This window comes from Botrytis fragariae, assembly GCF_013461495.1.
Source record: "Botrytis fragariae strain BVB16 chromosome Unknown tig00000075, whole genome shotgun sequence".
Taxonomy (NCBI): domain Eukaryota; kingdom Fungi; phylum Ascomycota; class Leotiomycetes; order Helotiales; family Sclerotiniaceae; genus Botrytis; species Botrytis fragariae.
Window position 1 is genome coordinate 1,728,092 of NW_023500995.1, and position 15,548 is coordinate 1,743,639.

The following is a 15,548-nucleotide window of genomic DNA, read 5'->3' on the forward strand; positions in this document are numbered from 1 at the left end:
AAATCGTACTTTCGTGAAATTTTGAACATAGAAATTTGATAATTGTCGTCGCTCTTGATATTTTCTCCCATAAACATCATCATCATGATCACCATCACCACCATCACCAATAATTCTCCCAACTCCAAAACGGGGAATTTTATACGCCGCTCTCATCAACCATACAATTTCGTCTAAACCATCAATTTTGTGATGCAAGATGCCGCCAACTCCAGCTCCAAATCGAAAACGTCGAAGAGCATCCAGCACGTCTTTCGATGGCGCATCTGAATCAAAACGAGCAAATGCTCAATCTCAACTCGATTCGGATGACTCAGATAATGATACTGGGTCCATTCAATCAATTTGTTCATCATCATCATCATCATCATCATCATCATCGTGGTCCGCAGATGATGAAGTACTTCTTCAAAGAACGACCAATGCAGAAGAAGTTCTTTGGAAAAGATGCTTGGAGATCCACAGCATTACACCATACGAATTGATATCACATGGTGAATACGTTGATATATCCACCAATCATGAGATAAATGGCAGCGATGGTTCGAAAATTCCAAATACCAACTGGAGCGATTCCTTCATCACCGAATTGACTTCTTTGGTCATATGTCCAATTTTTCATGGGAATATTCCACTTCTTCACCATGCCATCCGATCGGCCACATGGCACAGATTGGGTCAACAACATCGCCAAGACCCGGGATATTATACAAATGGTTCGAGCAAATCTAGGCTTTTGGGGGAGCTCGAGGGTTCATTGGACTCTGAATTGTTCACGGAAATTCAGACAATCATCAATGAAAGAATTCCAGATGGATTTTTAGACCATTTTGCATTCATTGGAAACATCAAAGATTATGTTGGCAGATTCGCCAAGCCAAAAACGATACAATTGGGAGTTTCCAACCGGGATCTCGAAGCCATTGCCGATGCATGAAATCAATATGTTGAAGAACAAGATGATATTAAGATTGATCTCTTGTTGTCTTCGGCTAAAGAATATCGCAAGGTCTATAACACTAGAAGAAAGGCCTTCGAATCCCGAAATGACATCATTTCAATGGACAGAGACACCATATTGTCCATGAAGAAATCGGCAATTCTCGAATCTCGAGCTTCGGACTCATCATCATCGCATGCAGAAGACGACGAAGAAGAGAACGAGGAGAATGAAGACTCTTCTACCAAGCAGCTACCCGCAAAGGCGCTCTTTTTGTGGAGAGACGAGATGGTCTGATTGGATCTCACTCACTGCTCTACATAATACCCATAGGTTTGAGCATCACATGTTTTTCTTCTCCATGTTCATTATATTTCGGCCCATAGGCCATAATTTTTAGGCTTATAAGCCACCACCTAAGTATAGGTTTAACTCTATAGAGTCCTGTTATTTCTTTTGTCAAATATAAGCCCATAGGATGTAGTGTATTTGCAGATTCCATAGAGTCGTTGTTTTTGTCATCAACTACAAGCCCATAGGCTGTAGTTTATATCCAGATTCTATAGAATCATCATTAGCAAGGTAGGTCTATAGACCTTTTCATTTTTCATGTATTTATTTTCTCGTTTTGAGATTACTTCGAGATCATGTCTATAGACCAACTTGTACTTTATAGATCAAGCTCAATAGCGGAGATCTCACCAACCTCTATTTCTTCCTAACCTGCTCTTTCAAGCGCCACTTCTTGGTTCTACAAGCATGAATGTGTCATTCTCGAGGCACCTAAAGGTATTTACTTTTGGGAGCAGCGACGCATAATAAAAAGCGTTAAGTATTGGACATTGTGCACCGTGGAAGCTTTCTACCAATGACCAAGCTGTAGTAGAAAGAAGTCTTATGGGAAGAAGCTAAGTGAAACTGATAGTGTTATGTCTAATAGTAAGTGTTTATTGGAAGATTCGACCATTCGAACCCTTCAACTCATCTTGATCACTCAGCCCATTTCAAACATTCGATATATTTCAGACATTCAATTTGTCTCAATCTATCAATCCATTTCAATCATTCGGTCCATTTCAGATATCCAATTCACCTTGATCATTCAGCCTATTTCAGTTACTCAATCCAAATCAATTACTCAATATACTCCAATCACTCGACTCATTTCGATCATTCAACTCATCTCAATCACTAAATCCATTTCAATCACTGAATACAGTTCAATCACTCAAGGCACTTCACTCATTCAGTCCATTTCAAGAACTCAATACATCCCAATTCATCACCTCATCCCATTGATCAACACAAACTAAAATAACCAAATAAGTTCCCAAAAGCCAAATCAAGATCCAAAATTCACGAAACCATTCACCCAAGCTCTCCCGACATACTCTCACCCCTCACTCAGACAATTCACATCTCTTCTCCATCTTGAATAAGCAGAGAAAAGTGTACGGATTTGTTTATAGAGCCTAGCCGCAAGCATGTGCGTATTTGCATCCTTCTAGAACGACCTGGTACTCTATTCTCATCACTTTTCCCACAATCATATCCCCAAGGGTAAACACACAAATATACGGCAAACACATACAGCATACACATCTCCTCATCTCAACTCTTTCAGAGCCACTCATACACCCCGCAATAAAAACCATCACAACATCCTAGATCTTTCTCATTCCTCAATTACTCTATCCTGTATTCCTCGAGAGATCTCCATCAAACAAGTGAATTGCCCGGTTTTTTTAATTATATACCTGTCTACTTCCCCCAATCTAACCCACACCAACCCAACCCATCCACGCAGCTCGCATCTTGACTATGATTCTATATAATTCCCACTCCTGCGATTAGTACACATATCATGATACCACCAAGACAATCACCATCCATGTACCCATACTCATCCACCCCCATACCATTATATAAAGAGAACACAACCTCTATCCTCAATTCTCACAATCCACTCACACACACACGCACAAATCCTCTCCCTTCCCTTTTCGCATGCTATCTGACAACCAAACAACACATCCTCAAAGTTCCCACAAACATACATGACGTACACAAGTATCTCCAGTGGGTCCTTCTTCCCAATGATACATTATACATCATACCTCTCATTCATACCTCTCATTCATACCTCTCATTCATACCTCCCATTCATACCTCTCATTCATACCTCCTATTCAAACCCTCCACCATAAATCCAAGTTCTCCCCCTTCTCGCTCTCCACTCCCACTCCACCCCACTCAAGCCCATCGAAACTACAGACTCTCTTCACCTTCGCCAATAACCGCAACACTCTATTTATTCCATTCCAGCCCACCATCTCTCAATCCTATCCCATCTCATCTCAATCCTATCCAACCTATCCAATCCATTTCCACCTATCTCCACCCTATCCAAGTTTAATCAGTCCTATCCCATTCCATCACTACCCTATCCCAATCTATTCAATCTCAAAATGTTCTACTCTTTATCTCTCTTCATCCCAATCCCAATCTTAACTGATCTCAACTCACCTCAACCCATCCCATTCCATTCCATCTCAATTCCATCCCAATTCAATCCACCCAATCCCAATCTATCTATTTCCATTCTACTCTATCCTATTCTATTATTTCTCAATCTATTCTAATCTATTCCAATCCTGTTTAATTTTATTCTAATTCCAATTCTATATTATCCTAATCTATCCCATCCCAATCCATCCCAATTCAATCTACCCATCTCCATCCCTCCCATCCCTCCCCCTCCCTCCCATCCACCCAAAACCACCAACCTCCCTTCTCCACCTCCACTCTAAATCTCATCATCACTTTTTCGCAAAACCTCTAAATACTTCCTCCCCCTTCTTATTCTCTCAAACACTTACTCGCTTACGCTTACTCGCCTACTCGCCTGCCCATCTACCCGTTTGCCCTTGAGCTTCTCCTCCTCTTCTCCTCTCCTCCTCTTCTCCTCTTCTTCCTATATCATATGATTGATATATGATACATAAAACTTACTCATGCATCCCTCCATCTATCCCTCCATTCATCCCTTCCTCCATCTCTCCATTTACACAAATAAACAATCAAACAATCAAACAATCAAACAATCAATCTACATAACCCCCAGAACTCAGAATCATAAACCAAGAATCAAAAACCAAGAACCAAACATACAAAAAATGCCCCCCAAAATCCCATCTAAACATAAACATATTCACACAGTAATAATCCATATATATTGATTCGTTCATTCATTCATTCGTATGTATGTATGTATGTATGTATGTACATAGTGTATGGTCTATGAATGCATCCACACCATCCACACCACTATACCATCCACACCCATCCATCCATCCATGCATCCATTCATTCATTCGTCCATGCATACATAAATCCGATTTTGATCTCCGATTTTCTTCGCCAGAATCTAATGCCAAAGTCAAGAAAGGTAATAGATCCCAATCTCTAATGAACCATGCATCATATCATCTATCAAACCCCCTCCCCTAAAGATTTAACAACTCCAAATTCCCACTACACCACTCTTCCTTCCCTCAACCATATACCCATCCTTAACCCTACATTTCTCTACGATGTTTTTCTCATCAGCTTCCGCCATATCTCCTTCTCTCTCAGCACCAAGACCACAATCCCAATGTCTACCATCAGTTTTATCATACACCTTAACCACATCTTCTCCAGCAGCCGCTACAATACGTCTTGTATCAAACATCATACTTGTAATGGGTGAGTCATAAGCATATGCATCATAGATTGCTCCTGTTCGGAGATCCCAGATCTATTTAATTGTTAGTTAGTGATACCCGCAACATTCTCCAAAATGTGAAAAAAAACAAGAAACTGAGAAATCAAAACTCGGATAACATACCCTAATACTCCTATCCAAACTACCCGTAACCAAATGAACATCATCAAATTGCAAACAAGTCACAGGACCTGTATGTCCCACTAGACTCCTATGCACCTGGCCACTTCTCAAATCCCATAAACGAACCATTCCATCAGCAGTACCACAAGCAAGTGCCGCATCAAAAACTTGTACCGCACCTACGAAATCCGCTGTTGCATCTGGTAAACGTCCAGTTTGTCGCCATGTACCTTCAGTCGAACCCATTGTTGCCGAAGCTTGTGCTGCTGCCCACATAACATCTAATGTTTGTACACATCTTCCTTTTTCTAAATCCCATTGTCTTAACGTTTTATCAGCCGAACCGGAAATAAGAGTATCGCCACGGAAATGAAGAGCTGTTACTTCATCCACATGAGCTTCTAATGTGAATAATGGACAATCCACCATCATTCCTTGTGGAATATGAATTGGTTGTTTTTCCTGTTCCAAAGCTTCACCGAATGCAAGATGATCTTCCTCCTCTTCCTCTTCTGCTTCCTCCTTAATTTTATCTTGAAGTTCATAACGAGCTTTACTTAAATCCCACAATCGAATTGTAGCATCCATTGAACCCGTCGCAACGATATTATCTTCTACTTGAAGAGTTCGTACAGATGCAGTATGCCCTTCAAGAAGTCCTATACATCTACCAGCATTCATATCCCATACTCGAACCGAGTCATCCAAAGCCGAAGAAACCATGGTACCAAATGGTACATCGAAATCGAGAGCAGTAATCATATCATCATGTGCTTGAATTTCTCGAATTGAAGACCCAGGTTCGAAATGTTCATGTAAAATGGGCATAGATTTTCTTCGAATCGTTTTATGTCTTCTTGATCCTTTCGATGAAGGTGTACTTGCCCTCGAGGGAAGTTTTTCGTAAATCGATTCAGACATAAATGATGAATCCATTCCTGCATTCTCAGCATCTTCTCCTTCATCGGTTCCAGTAATAGATTTTCCTAAAGCTTCCGCATCATCAATTTGTTCTTGAGCATCCTCCAATCGATTCTCCACATCTAGAACTATTCCAAAAAGTTAGTTATACCCCGCACTTTCAAGATTCGCAAAAAATATACTCACTCTCATGTTCCAACATTGATTCTTCCTGTTCCAATCCCGCCAACCTATCCAAAACAATTCTCCTCATAGAATTAAGATTTGCGATTTTATTATCAATCCCATGAATCTCACTACTCGCCATATTCTTCCTAATACCCATCATCTCCAATCGATGATTCAGAGCCGCCTTTTCTTTTTTCAACTTCGCAAGACTGGGTGGACCATCCCCCTCCGAGCCCCCCTCACTAGCATTATCCAGAAGTTTCCTACCCCTCGAAATTCGCCTCTTATGCTTTTTCCCCTTCTCCTCACTCGTTTCCGGCAGCGTTGCTTGAAATCCCTGAAATAAGGAATAGCTATTATCATTGTCGGGAATATTCCTCAACAATTCATCTGGCAAGAAAGTCAGGGCCCTATATTGAATCTCCGAAGTCGACAACTTTGAGCGCACCAAGTCGGTCGGGGTAGTTTTCGCAAAGGAGAAGACGCTGCGTTGAAGATTGGGTCTGCGAAGTTGTTTGTGTAAATCGCTCATGGCATTTTGATAATGGGTGCTTGAAGTGGGATCGATGGGACCTATTAAATGGCCAGCGGTCGTGGTAACCTTTCGACCAAAAGCTTCTAACCCTCGGGTCTGATCGAGATAGATACCCATTAGCAAGCACAATTTAATGGGAACATGAATAAAAATAAAAGAAGTGAATAGAATATGCAGATAAGGAACAATTGTAGTCGAGCTAAGAGAAAATACAGCATAAACATACCGATATCAAAGCTCCATCTTCATCCTCTTCTGCCCCGTATGAAGAGGCATTGCGGCTACTGGAGCCAGCCATACAATTGACTTTTTCAACAGTACCGATGTCAAGTTTCTGCTCAAGATTGACAATTCAATGCGGGACAATTGAAGAGCGGTATTTGGTTGGTTCCCGTGGGATGTGTGTGTTGGCACAATTAAGTTGTTTTGGGGAAAGAATTTTCGAATTTCAGAAGTTTAGAAGTTTTTAATTTGTTCATTCTGTCAAGATCTTTTGAAAGGTAGATACGATACGATACGGTACGATACGGTACGATACGGTACGGTACGATACCGGCTTGAGACGGGTATGATGAATGGATTTTGAGGTAGTTTGGTAATTGACTGGGGAGGTATTAGGTAGTGAGACTGGTGGAATGGAATTGATAGGTGGGAAAGATATGCATACATGGAAATCATAAAATGCTGGGCAGGCGAGGCAGGCGAGGCAGGGTGAAAGGTATTTTTATGCATAATATTTGGAGGCATCTATGTATCCAAGCTCGGGTCCGTTTGATATTCAACAGCTGTGTACAGCTATACACCAAATAGATACATAGTACGTACAACATAGATGTAGTACGAACTAGTAGACGTACCGATACAATGATACATCGTAGCACCAGGGTTTCCCATCGTATATGGAAAAGCACACGAGCAACAGAGTACAACAGAAGATCCCTTGCTTGTGTTTTCTCCGGAATATTCTTTACCCCCACCATTCATTCTGATGTTATGTACTCATTATTGTGGTGGGTGGATGGTGGGTGGATGGTGGGTGGATGGTGGTGGATGGTGAGTGGTGGATTATGACTGTATTTCTGTACAATATAAAATAAAAGCTTCACGATAGAACAGACTACCTAGCAGATGTAGAACATACATAACAAACTATAATCTCATTGTCACTCTCATTCTCACTCTCACCCTCACCCTCACTCTCACCCTCACTCTCACCAATCCAATTACCTACTCACTCTTCACCCACTCACTCTCTACATCTCCGGATCCGAGGAGAAATCCAAGAAATACAAGCAAAGACACCAAACTCTATTTCCATCTTTCTTACCTTCCCTTTCTTGTTCTACACATAAAGTTGAGAGTGAACATCAGCTGAACCAAACTCAACTGCACTGTTCGAATCTTTTCTTCCAAATTCTTTGATTTCTACATACACACTTTCTACATCCTTCAAACCCTTTACAATACTCTCAACCCAATTCATATCCACAATCTTCAATTGGTATATGATAGTTACAAATTTCATCATGGATGCAGCAATCGATCTTTCAGATGCTTCCAAAGCTCTCGATTTGGCTAATATCCGTTTTCAACTCATGTGTGTACTCATCCTCTCTCTTTCCCCCATCTTCCCCCTCCCCCTCCCCCCCCCATCTCCCCCTCTTCCAACCCTCCCCAAACTAACCTCCCCCTCCCAGCCGTCTCGAAGACACCATAACCTTCCACCTAATCGAACGAGTCCAATTCCCCCTCAACCCCACCATCTACATCCCCTCGGCGCTCCCCCTCCCCAACACCACCCTCTCCTTCCTCGACTGGCTTCTCCACTCGCGCGAAACCCTCGACTCCCTCATCCGCCGCTTCCAATCCCCCGACGAATACCCCTTCTTCCCGGACGCTCTCAAACCGCCCATCCTCCAACCCCTCCACTACCCCACCATCCTCCACCCCAACACCGTCAACGTCAACGCCCAGATAAAAGACCACTACATCCGCACCTTCCTCCCAAAAGCCTGTCTCCAAACCGGTCGTTCGGACCGCGGCGAGCGCGAAGAAAACTACGGGTCCGCCGCAACATGCGATATCAACTGTCTGCAAGCGCTCTCTCGACGCATCCACTTTGGAAAGTTCGTCGCGGAGTCCAAGTTCCGCGCCGAGGAAGAAGCCTTTACGAAAATGATACAAGCGGGAGATCGCGAGGGTTTGGGCCGCGCCATCACGAATGAGAAAGTGGAGTTGCAGGTGTTGGAGAGGTTGAGATTGAAGGCGCGAACGTATGGGACGGATCCCAGTTTGAACAATGGGAATGCGAATGGAGAGGAACCACAAGGGAAGATTAATGTAGAGGCTGTAGAGGGGTTGTATAGGGATTTTGTAATTCCGTTGACCAAGGTGGTGGAGGTGGAGTATTTGATGCAGAGGTTGGAGAAGAAGGAGTAGATGTTTGGAGGGACGTTGTACTACTACATAGAAGATACGAGGATGGAGAGGATGGATAGAGACTGATCGTTTCGATCATGTTCTTGTCCGCAAATAGAGCATTGGGGGGTTTCTTGCTTTTTTCTTCATGGAACATCTCAGATCCATAGGAGTACGAGAGAAAAGGCCAGGCGTGAGGAAATACCAATTGTGGCAGAGAATGTTGTGAAAAAAAAACGTATACCCAAGCGAATATCAAAAAAAGGAGAAAGTAGACAGAAAATAGGAAATCAAAAGAAATAGACGAAAGACTCCCAAGTCATACATGATATTAATATTGAATTTTATTTACTTCTTTTTTTCATTTCTGTCATTTCCTTAACACCTCTTAATTAGGTGCACCCAAATATTCCCCCAAAGCTTTAACACATTCTTCCCACTTCGCCTTCTCAATCAAGATCAATTCTCCCACCGCTCTAATCCCCATTTCCTGAAACGCCCTCTTGCTATCCGCCATACCCTCGCCCTCATCCTTCTTGTACTCAAACTCCTCATACGCACAGCTAAACCTCTTCAACACGTCATCCTCGGGATGAAAATAAAACACCTCGCCACTCGCCTTTCCCTTCCCCTTACTCTTCTTGCTCTTCGGGCCCTGCTCCTCCCTATCCAACCTCGACTCCACCTCGCGATACCCCCTCGACACAACCAAATAATACTTGAAATCATACGGTTCCTTATCCTCCACCGCCGCCTCAATCTCATCCACCAACATCCCATACATCGGCGGCGCCACCTCCGACGGAACATTGATCAATCTCTCCGCCAACACCACCCCCACATCCTCTCCTCCCTTGATCACCTGTTGAATCTTCCCCCCCTCCTTCACCTGACTCTCCAAATATCCCTTCAACCCTTTCACCGCCTCGCCCAGCTCTCCGCCCTCCCTATTCCCCCGGTGCACATTCAAAACCGTCATAAACGCATACGCATCCGTTCCCTCCCCATCCACCTTCACCGTGCTCCCAATCGTATCCTGTTTGACCACCTCGTCTGCCAGTCCGCTCAGATCCAACAACTGACTATCCACATCGAACAATTGTCGAATCAAGCTCTTGACGCCGTGGAAATCGATCTCGCGGAAGTTAAACCATTCGAAATCGACATTGAGGATATCTTCGCCCTATGGTTCATCTGAGTGAGTTGTGTCAAGGTACGATTGATTATGCTGAGAAGTAAAAAGAGTGCAGATATAAAGAATCCGCATCATGCGATTCAAATGGCCAATCCCAAATTCATATCCCCATTTGTCTATCCCCAAATGATCCTCCCAAAAGAAAGCCCAAAAGAAAGCCAAAACTTACATCACTTCCACTATCATTATCATTGTCCTCTCCTGCACTATGAACAGGCGCATCAGGAAGTTCTTCCGGATCGCGAACTCTTTTCTTAACCATTCTGATATCGTGTATATGTAGAAATGTTTATGTGCCGTCTTCTCAATGTAAAATTTGACCTGTGAAAGTCTTTAAAATCGAAGTCGAAGTCTAATATTCGACCGCTTTGGCAGAATTATAAAATTTGGGGAAATAAGGACGCTAGTAGCGGGGCATCATTCGGTTGATTCTCTTGTTTTTCAAGAGATCAAACGGTTTATGGATGGGCAATTCACAACATTCAATTAATTGAAAACTTCACCCATGAGTACGTTCTGAAATCTTTTTTCTTTCTCCCTCAAACTTATTTTATTTTGATTACCTACGAAACGAACCTAATAGCCCATATAGATAATCATCCAATCTTACTCCCTCTAGTCTCCTATTGAAAAGCCTGCTTCATCCCCAATAAATGAATCTTCTTCAATAGTCACTATTATGCAAATCAAAAAATGCCTTCATCCTCCCAATTTTGTCTCCATCCGAGTAGCAGTATAAACGAATTTGGGTATATGTAATAAGAAAGAAAATGGTAGTAGTATCAATGATCTAACAACGTTCTTCCATAATCAAGCAGCCAAAAAATGATGCTATCATTAAAATATTAATGCCAATCCATAAGCACATAAGCTCAAGATCGGTAATGTGTGATGTGATACCGTCAGCAAAATCTAAAACGTAACGGGGCGTGAAATTTAATTCGAATGTAAATAAGGTATCGGGTTGTGTGTGAATATAGGATTGGTTGATGTGCGTGTGTGAAGAGAATCTTATAGTCCTTAACGCCTGTACTGAATGAAATACGATGATCGTGAAGCCGTGAAATTATTGATTAGGAAAGAAAATATGAAAAATGTCGTCATCATAGGCCTGGTGGACCACCAGAATCCGTCGAACCATCACCATCGATTGTCCTCCTCCAATGATCTGGAAGACAAACACAAACTAATGGGAAAGCTTTAATCTCGCCACTAACATTTGGAGAATCATTTCTTCGTCCAGATGTATTCGAGACCCCACTATCGCGTTGTGCTTTATGCTTTTCGTCCCATTCATCGGCGCGCTCATTTATCATGACTCCGGTAGCCCATCCATCATCCCAAATACCAACAACCTTGAGCATATCACCACGTTCCAATGAAAATTCATCTCCGGCACGTGGTTGATACGCCCATAAGGTTGCAACTTTGTCGCCCGGGTGAATTTCATCTTGAGAGTAGTAATCCTTGAAGAATGGTAGTTGCTCGGATTGATTACTAGCCACGCCGTGGGGTGATGACATACTACCAGTACCAGGAGTTTGAGGATCGTCGAGCCCAAGAACTGAGCCACTAGAAAGAGAACCGGTTCGTCTATTTGGAGGTGGTCGTAGAATTCCGCCTTGCATACCTGATCTAGGACTATCCCCAAAATCACTTGAAGAAGATTCACGATCATGTCTTCGTCCCGCAGCATAGCCAGCCGCACCTCCTAATACGGCGCCACCAATTGCTCCATCTCTGTCGCGTGGGGAAGAAGAATGTCCAGAATGAGAATGTCCTTCAAGTGCTGACATCCGGGCGATTCGTCCTCCAGGAAGTACTTCGTATCCTTCAGGGGTAGTATTAGAATTTACGGGGTTATATGCCATTCCATTATTTCTGGCAGGTGTCGGTTGATTTAAGATACTTCCATGCTGGCTTCCACGTCGTTTGCGCAAGCACATGAAAAATATCAAGCCAACAAGTGCAGCCAAACCAAGTAACGATCCAATAACGATACCTGCAATAGCACCACTAGATAATCCCTTATTCGATGTTGAGGAGGCGGCGGCGGCGGCACCGGTGGAAGATGATGTTGGAGTCGATGTTCCTGAACTTGAGGAGGCAGTACTTGTGGAGAAGGTGATGAATCCTGTAATCGTAGGTAAGACTACACCAGCACAGCGTGATTCTGCTCCTGAATTATAACAGCAAGTATCTGTACTATTTTGTCCACCAGTACCACAGTACTGACATAATCCGAACGTGCTATTACCATATCCACAATTATCTGGTTCATTAGTGGAACCTTCTACACAAGATCCAGTCAACGAATCTGATGGTAATGCGCAATTTGTAAAGTCAGCACGAATTTGAGAAATAGCATTGCTTCCGGGAGTGGAACAAAGTTGACTATCAGCAATTATTATCGATTCGCTCTCCGCGAATTGGGCCTATTTTTCTTCTGTCAACTTCAAGTCATGCAAAAATTGGATGTGATGGAAACTCACGCAAGAATCTGCACAAACTGGCGGTGCTTGGGTATCCGACAAACTACATGATGATTTGGAATTCTGTATTATAGAATTACATATAACTGTGGTTGTGTATCGAGCGTAAAGGTTTGATGTATTTGTAAGATTTATATTTCCGCATCCGAGAAGTTGCTGGTACCTGCATGATCGTGTTAGACAAGCATCGGCATATGTAAAAATAATAATGATGCATACTTTGACTGCACATAGCTTGTTTGAACGTATGCACTTAATTGAGTGTCGAAAGTAGCGCGATCGGAAACATATGATAAAAATGGGCTAAAAAGTATATAGTCAGTGTTGATCAATAAACGATTGTTGATAGGGCGAGGTCAAAACATACAAAAGTCCGGTCAAGTTTGTATCAATTGAGGCGGAAGTAAATGCAGGACATTGAGTAGAATCTGAGAGAGAAATACAATCTGCAATTGCAAGAGGTACACTTGCGAGAATTGATATTATGGCTGCCTTGGTAAAAGATCCAGTCCACCTTTGTTTCCGTTTGCTCCTGTTGTTGTTGAGTCCTTTTCTATCTTTCGATATTACTTTCGCCATTGTTTGAGATGGGGATAGTTTCAATGATTCGTATGATATGCTATTGCCGCAATGATAATTCTCATTGTTTGATATCGAGGAGTAAGTTGTGGTGAAGGTGTAATCGGAATCGTTTCTCAAATTTTGCTGGTTCATAATTTCCTTATGTTGCCGTCCTTGCTCATGTACAAGCATTCGAACCCTTTTGCTATTATAACCTTCTCTGTATGCCTGGAATCGACTCTTGCAATAACCTCAGCTCAATAGAAACAAAAAGTACCACCCAATATCCAAAGAGGCGATTGTTGAATTAACAGATTGCGTAGACAAGAAAAGAAAAAAGAAGTTCTTCCAAAAACGAATTGAAAATTCAAGAGAATGATTCTGTTAATTTTGTAACGATCGAAGTTGAGTGAGGTGTGAACAAGATGGGGTGAACGAATGAACAATATTCACTGCAATAGAGGAAGAAGCAGGACCAAAGGACCAAAAGATGGTTGAACTTTGATCAACCTCTTCTTTCCTTTAGTGACCGCCTCTTGTTCTGAGAGTGAGAGGCCTTTGTATGGGAAGGAATATGTAGGTTTTGGATATTCTCTACCTGAGGAAAGAAAAGGACCAGAGGGAAAAGGGCGGAAAGGGCCTGAAACTCAAGCACATGCTAGGTAGGTGATTGAATGAAAGGAAAGTTTTGGCTGTTTGGCGTGTTGGCCGGAAGAATGTCTAAAAAAGGTTCGCAAGGTCTGCGCTCAAAAGCCAAAGTGGGAAAAATAGATAAGATTCACTGCTCTGTACCTACCACTATGCGCACAGTACCCCTTGTAGCAGACAGGGAGTATTCGCGGTAGACAGAATTTAAAATGAGGTGAAGCCAAAAAGTATCTTGTGGGTGAAATGGCAAAATAGACCTTTTGAGTCAAGAGGGAAGATTCCATTGGATGAAAGATACCGAAGAATTGGTTTTGGGTATTTGAAGAGGTTCGACAGGTGGTCCACGAGGGTCAAGCAGGAAGGAGAATGAATGAATATCTTGTGAATTTTGGAGGTTTGCCTGATTTGTACAATACAATACCATGTAATACCATACAATACCAATCAACATCGATCAATGCCAATATCAATACCTGATATGATGATGATAGAAAGATGCGATGCCATGCCATGCACCACCTACCTGCAAGTCTGGATGTTTCTTTGGGGAAAAGCTTGCGTATCTTTTACCCATGACCAGTACTGGAAGGCTGGAACTTTCTGAGTTGTCATAATGAAGAAATCTGGGACTCAGGAGAGATTCGCAGTCAATCTGATCGTGTCGATATTGACTGGTTGATCAAGGTTAGCCAGTAAGAAAAAGAAAGCATATAATCGTATCGGTGAGGTTCATCGGATGAACAAGCACGCACGCGTAGAAGGAAAGGTTCCAGGTTTCATACGCTTGTTTCCTTTCGTCCCGTTGTTCCCCCGCTAAATTCCATCGCCAACACAATACCCGTTCTGCCCTCAGCCACGGAAGTATCTAGCTACAGGTAGATGGGCAATGGATGATTGATTCTCAACTCCATTTGCTAGCCACGTTCTAATGTTACACTATATCATCATCATCATCACTAGCTATTCACTTGTACATCTCTCTCACACTGGCTCGACGGGCTGACTACAACGCATGGCGAACAGACATCGCGAATAGAAATTATCCGACCGTTTTGGCCATGTTCATCTTGTCCTAGTTCGTTTCAATAGTGAACGAAATGCTTGTTCTGTTAAGTCTGTAAAGATGCCGCTTTTCAATGCAGACTCCTCAAGGTCGAAATGTATGGCTAATAAGGCTCCATTTGATTTAGGTGAAGAGGCTGGGAAATGAGAGAGATGCAACTTTCCATAAAATGGCGGTTACGCTGAAGGGTACGAGGTCTGATTATCCATTACCTAGCAGTTATTGAAGTGGTTAATGTTTTCTTGTTGTCCAATCATTTAATTGTCGCATCAAATGTTGAAGCATTGTAATGTCGTCGTTCCTCTCTCTCTCGTGGTACAAGAGTACTTGGAGGTAATTATGTATATGCTATCGAGTGCCACAGAAACCTTTCTTTTGGCTGAGTCATTTCGCTGCTTGAAGCCCGCATGGAGATGAACAACTGGTGTGCGGGTTGGAATCGAAGGTCCACTGGTGGTCATGTAAAACAAGATAAACCCTATCAAATGTTTCTCGCCATCTCATCTGTGGAAACAGTTCTAGGACTGAACGATTTATTGAGTTGTCGTTCATCAAATTTATAGTTGCTATGTCATGTCATGTCAGAGACTTTTGACATTGTGATGTGGCACTCATGCAAGACATCGTCTCTCATCCAAAACTCTCAGTGAATGCATACATCATTAGTTACTGCATTGATCTACATTGCTTCGCAAATAGTAGTCGTCGCCCTTGCTTG

General features: G+C 42.5%; 6 protein-coding genes across 6 annotated transcripts; 3 read left to right on the forward strand and 3 right to left on the reverse strand.

Moving 5' to 3' along the window:
- Nucleotides 1-199: 199 nt before the first annotated feature.
- On the forward strand, nt 200-937 carry Bfra_006028 (uncharacterized protein; the record flags this gene model as incomplete). The annotated part of the gene is made up of 1 exon (XM_037336401.1): nt 200-937. The coding sequence occupies one exon, from the start codon at nt 200-202 to the stop codon at nt 935-937; it is 738 nt and encodes a 245-aa protein (XP_037191611.1).
- Nucleotides 938-1,060: 123 nt separating this feature from the next.
- Bfra_006029 (uncharacterized protein) lies at nt 1,061-1,237 on the forward strand (the record flags this gene model as incomplete). The annotated part of the gene is made up of 1 exon (XM_037336402.1): nt 1,061-1,237. One exon carries the CDS (start codon nt 1,061-1,063, stop codon nt 1,235-1,237), a length of 177 nt encoding a protein of 58 aa, XP_037191612.1.
- Nucleotides 1,238-4,454: 3,217 nt separating this feature from the next.
- On the reverse strand, nt 4,455-6,751 carry Bfra_006030 (putative mitochondrial division protein 1 protein; the record flags this gene model as incomplete). The annotated part of the gene is made up of 4 exons (XM_037336403.1): nt 4,455-4,739; nt 4,830-5,878; nt 5,937-6,549; nt 6,680-6,751. The coding sequence occupies 4 exons, from the start codon at nt 6,749-6,751 to the stop codon at nt 4,455-4,457; spliced, it is 2,019 nt and encodes a 672-aa protein (XP_037191613.1).
- Nucleotides 6,752-7,958: 1,207 nt separating this feature from the next.
- Nucleotides 7,959-8,892, forward strand: Bfra_006031 (putative chorismate mutase protein; the record flags this gene model as incomplete). Its single annotated transcript, XM_037336404.1, has 2 exons — nt 7,959-8,050; nt 8,151-8,892. 2 exons carry the CDS (start codon nt 7,959-7,961, stop codon nt 8,890-8,892), a joined length of 834 nt encoding a protein of 277 aa, XP_037191614.1.
- Nucleotides 8,893-9,259: 367 nt separating this feature from the next.
- On the reverse strand, nt 9,260-10,328 carry Bfra_006032 (putative bcp1-like protein; the record flags this gene model as incomplete). Its single annotated transcript, XM_037336405.1, has 2 exons — nt 9,260-10,054; nt 10,236-10,328. The coding sequence occupies 2 exons, from the start codon at nt 10,326-10,328 to the stop codon at nt 9,260-9,262; spliced, it is 888 nt and encodes a 295-aa protein (XP_037191615.1).
- An 841-nt stretch (nt 10,329-11,169) lies between these two features.
- On the reverse strand, nt 11,170-13,311 carry Bfra_006033 (putative sh3 domain-containing protein; the record flags this gene model as incomplete). The annotated part of the gene is made up of 4 exons (XM_037336406.1): nt 11,170-12,501; nt 12,559-12,721; nt 12,778-12,861; nt 12,926-13,311. The coding sequence occupies 4 exons, from the start codon at nt 13,309-13,311 to the stop codon at nt 11,170-11,172; spliced, it is 1,965 nt and encodes a 654-aa protein (XP_037191616.1).
- Nucleotides 13,312-15,548: the final 2,237 nt, after the last annotated feature.